This window comes from Penaeus chinensis, chromosome 7 (assembly GCF_019202785.1).
Source record: "Penaeus chinensis breed Huanghai No. 1 chromosome 7, ASM1920278v2, whole genome shotgun sequence".
In the NCBI taxonomy this organism is placed as follows: Eukaryota; Metazoa; Arthropoda; class Malacostraca; order Decapoda; family Penaeidae; genus Penaeus; species Penaeus chinensis.
The window spans coordinates 45,836,077-45,841,076 of NC_061825.1; the positions used below are offsets into that span (position 1 = coordinate 45,836,077).

Here is a 5,000-nt window from a genome sequence, read left to right on the forward strand (position 1 = left end):
TGGTCCTCTGCAGCATCATCCACATCATCTTCATCCAACTGTTTGCTTAGACGAGATTTCAACTCCTCAAATATCTCCCTGGCAGCATATTTGGATTTGTAAGGCTCAGACTCTGGGTCATGGGCACTGTCCTCCTGGTAAAGCCTCAAGGCCTTCTGATACTGGTCCTCCAGAGAAGCCATCTGGCGGAATATAAAACACACTTCACACAGCGGTAGTCTGAAAGAGAAATACACCACCATTTACACCTTTGTCCTACTATATGCCAATTGTTTAAAATGGTAACTATTATTGTGATTTTCTTTTCCATTTAAGAAAATCCATGCATAAAGTGAGTTACTATACTATAAAGTGGGAGAAATTAATATCATAAGTGCTATAATAAAATTCCTTTGGTTAATATTCAGTATGAAAAGAAACAATAAGTTTTAACAAGAGACCAAATTAAATAATAAACTAAAGATTAAAAAAATAAAATAAACAAGAATAAAGAACTTGATTATTTTAAAATAAAAGAAACGGGCAAAAACTGTTACAAAACAAGAAAAACAAAGAAAAGAAAAGAAAAGAAACGAAAGAAAGAAAAAAAAAAAAAAGTGCAGGTCCTTTAAAACACATTGGACCATTCTAAGCAACATGTACATCTAATGCAAGTCAAAATGAAGCCAAAGGCAAAGTGTGTGTGAGAGGTGCAAAGCAAAACATGAAAGCTGTCACTCCATCATCTCACAAGACAATGTTTTAGAAAAGTCATGGAATTTTCCACATCCATTCATCTTTGAAAAATTATGTACATGATTAGTCTCATCTATTGGAGAGTAAATTCAAATCTCTGTTTACGTACTGTTGGGAAGGGGGAGGGGAGAGGATTTTGTTCTTATTTTCAGACAGATAATTCATCAGAAGTCGTAACATTGGAAGAGAAGATTTTGGTTCCATTAATTCATGAAAATGTAAAAAATCATACACAGAAATCTATGAATGAATGTATTGCTTATCATTCATAATTCAAAACAAATGTCTTGCAGGTTAATATAACACCGAATGAATCACGAGAGAAGGCAATAAGCTGAGCTCTTTCTAGGGTATCAAACTGACAATCCAAAGTTGTCCTTTTATAATTCAGGTTTTCAGTTATTCAAAACTCCACTGACTTAAGAAAAAATACCCTAATTTCTTTTTCTTGGTCTCTAATAATTGCCTTTTTAACATCAATCTCAAGAGTTCATTTAGTAAATGTAAAACAGATGCAAATTATTTATTTAGAACAGTTCCATTTTCTTGTTAAAAGAAGAAAAAATAAAAGTGGGAAATTTATGCCATAAAAGAATGGATTGTGATAAGATACACTTAAAACACCAAAGCATGTAATGAAAACCACATACTGTACAAAGAAGTCCAATCTTTGGTGAAATAAAATTATGTTCTTCCTCTTTTCTCTTTATTATGAAACAGGCAGTGATTCATGGTGTCCAGGAAAAATATTTGGTACCTTCAAATATTCTGCTCTGAAATCCTTATTCCTTTGGCGGTGGTTTAAGGATGTTACTTGTCTGATGACTTTCTCAGGGCTGTCTAGCTGAAACTTAAAGATAAGACAGTAAATCTTGCTGTTTAAGCTAACTCTTAAGCTTCAGTGCATAGTCTTGTCACCGTGCAGGCCACAGCAAATTGCATACATCCCTCATTCTCTAGCTGCAACATTCTTACATGTTTAATAAGTTGGTTTCTGAATATTCACTGCAGACTGCAAACTGCTGACTTGTCTGTTTCCACAGAACTTGAACTTATGATTTGGCCCAAAAGTCAGATATTATTTACCTGTACAGTGCATATACATATTGACTTCAGGATCAGATCACATGCTCTGAGAAACATACACATCATGAACATTCTCCTTTTTTTAAGAACTCTTCCACCAGCAAAAAGACCTGAAACATCAGTCTCTGAACTGTAATCATCAAAAGTTAATGACTTCACAGCATATCACTGGCTTTGTATCACTTCCTATAAAATCATTATAGTTATACAGGTATCATCAAACAGATTTCTTTATAAAACACTAGTCAAATCACACCTTGGCAAATTATTCTAATCTATTTTTTCAACAAAAAATCTTTCTCATAAAATTAATGCCAAAAACATATGCTGTTGGTATAAAAAGCAATTAATCAATGAAATCTGTAAAGCAAATAAGGTTGTATAAAACATACTCTAGATACTGGAAAATGCAAAATATGAAATTAAAATAAATAAAAAATGCATTATATAATTCATCACTTAACAAAGCATAAGACTTGTTTCCAAATCCAAATGAATTGATACTTCATCTAAGAAATACAAAAAATAGAAGCACTGTAAATTTTACCAAAAATATAGAAAACTTACAAGAACAAATCAATAACAAGTAAACTCAATATGAAAAAATGTCCACACTGTATATCCATGCTCTTATCATAATACATTCAATCTTCCTGTAATCAATATTTCACATATCATCTACAATTGACTTTTGATTTCCCCTCAAAACACATGGGAATAAAGAAATTACAGGATCTAGAGTTTGCATGATTATTCTAGTTTGATACTGAAACCAAAGTCAAAGTAACCATCAGTTTCCCATGACATAAATGAAGTTCTCATAGGTGAATAATATAATTACTGGTATTCAGCAATACATCTAGTATTGCTGAATACCAGTTATGTTTGTTGTTTATAATACACACTTCTTCCTTTCTTATGTCGCCTACTCTGCCATTAGCAACCGTACATGATAAATCTTCAGAATACCTTCACATGACAACCCATGATGATATTGGTACCAATGGTTTCCTTTCACTCTCTACTACCCAAATATAAATAAATTATGCTGCAGAAATCCCCTCAATACCCAGAGTCTTGGCCCTGATAGCAGGGGAGGGTGTGAATGGTACCAGGAAAATTGCAAGGCAAAATATGAATGATACAGAGAATTGGTCAATATATAGTTTAATACAAGGTGCCCTATGCAACTCCCCAATGGGGAGTTGCTGTCCCCAACCCCTGCCCTGAAAAACAGGTAATGCATCATGTACAGTGACTCATCATAGTAATATATTTCATGTATGATATTCATAATTTACCTCGCAATTCCCTTGGTACTTTTCATGAAGAAATATTGGGGTTTGAGGGGGATTCCATGGCAAATGTAGTAGAGGGTAAAGAAATCCATTGGTACCATCATCGCTGTGATTGGTATTCTAAAAAATTACCATTATGCATACCAAAACTTTGTTTCCATATCATTAGAACTAATAGAACAGTCAAATTTCGGCACTGGTACGGGTGCGCTTATCTCACTTGACACTAGATACCGATAAAATACGTCAATCTAAAACATTACTTCTCTATACATTATCTCAGCATATGAATGATAATGGAGATAATATCTTTTATTCTTTACTATGTTTTCCATTTCTGATGTTACATTCATGTTACTGAGGAATTCTCTTGCTGTAAGTTTGACTCTATCTTGTTGTGAATACAAGGTGAAGATTTCTTATTCCAAGGCAGGGGTAAAGGGCTGGCAGCCCCCTAAAAAGGGGGTAACAGGGGGCAAATCCCCCTGTTACCCCCTTTTTGAATTTTGAAATGCATGTACAACAGCTGTGATTGCAGCGGTTGCTACCCAAAACTATGAAATAATGTTTTGTGGTTGAAATAAAGGTTGAAAACATGCGAAACAGAACGAAATCAACTAGAAAAAGTATGAAGTGTACGAAACAGCCACCCGTACTTTTTCCGAAAAATGACCAAAAGTACTCTTAATCCTCAAAGATTCTTTCTCTCTCATACCATTCCAAAGCACAGACTATGAGAAGTTAAGGAGAAGTATCTTCTCACACAGTCATATAGCAAGTTGAAATACTTGGTGTTTCTGTGATGAGTCGTAATACGTTCATTACAAAGGGCTCGCTGTCATCACCCAATAACACGAATAGAACAACACGCAGATTCCATGAAATAAATGAGCGAGTAATGCCTGACACTTAATTAGAGGCTGAAGCGATACGATGTCCTATTCCATAACTCATAGTGCTCTAAGCATTTTATCTGACATCGGAATCGTGTACCATGACCCTAACACTTTACTAGTCATATCTTACAGCGGTCTTCAAACAATTATACCGAATTACTAAGTAAATTCAGTGATTTCTTGGTGAACTCACCCTCGCCCGCAAGCCAGTTTGTTTACGTTTGTAGTTACTGGTGTTCCCGGCAGAGGGCAGCACGAGAGCGGATTCTGAGTATAATGCTTCTCGGCGAATTCAATACAATATATAATGACCCCTTAGTTTATTTCATATCTGGTTATCTTCTACCATTAAGCATGATGCATGAAATAATTAGTTGCTAATGGGATAAGGAGAGGGGGAGAAAATACGCACAGGTGCACACGGAACACACATTAGGACTCGGAGACCAATATTTGGAGAAAAGATAGGGCAAATTTAAATAGAGGGGGGGGGGGGGTAACAATATTGATAAGGAAAGGTATTATTAAAAAGGAGATAGAGATTCAGCAAGATCTCATACTAGAACTAAAAGCAATTGAGGCAGAAACAAACGGAGTAAATATGATAACCACAGACTACATGTCCCCTCGTATGTGTGGTCACAAGAAAATTAACAAAAACATTCAAGAAACGTTAAAGAGCCTGAAAGAAGTGCTACAACTTTCAGAAACTAATGCAAAATAAATTCTTGTAACATGGGCTTTTAATAGCAAAACTGACTAGGAAAGTTTCGATCCCAGAGCTCCGCCAGATTCGTGGAATGCAAAATTACTAGAAGTCATAAGTGAATTAATTTTGTCTCTTCCAGAATGTAAAAGATCATACCAGGGATAAGAGGGCTAGATAGACCGTCTATGCTTGACCTAATATATACAAAGCTTAATGATGACATTAAGGATATGGAGTACTGCCCTCCTCTAGGAAAAAAGGATCATGTTGTAATTA

At 35.1% G+C, this 5,000-nt stretch overlaps 1 protein-coding gene across 1 annotated transcript in view; it reads right to left on the reverse strand.

Annotated features, from left to right (window-relative positions):
• Positions 1 to 4,264, reverse strand: part of LOC125027005 (KIF-binding protein-like) — a 14,820-nt gene extending 10,556 nt beyond the window's left edge. Inside the window, exons 1-3 of the mRNA XM_047615611.1 lie at positions 4,209 to 4,264; positions 1,493 to 1,585; positions 1 to 219 (exon numbers count right to left, since the gene is read on the reverse strand). The exon at positions 1 to 219 is cut by the window's left edge and continues 547 nt beyond it. Coding sequence (XP_047471567.1) covers positions 1 to 182 — 182 coding nt within the window. The 5' untranslated portion in view covers positions 183 to 219; positions 1,493 to 1,585; positions 4,209 to 4,264. The remainder of the gene's footprint in view (positions 220 to 1,492; positions 1,586 to 4,208) is intronic.
• Positions 4,265 to 5,000: the final 736 nt, after the last annotated feature.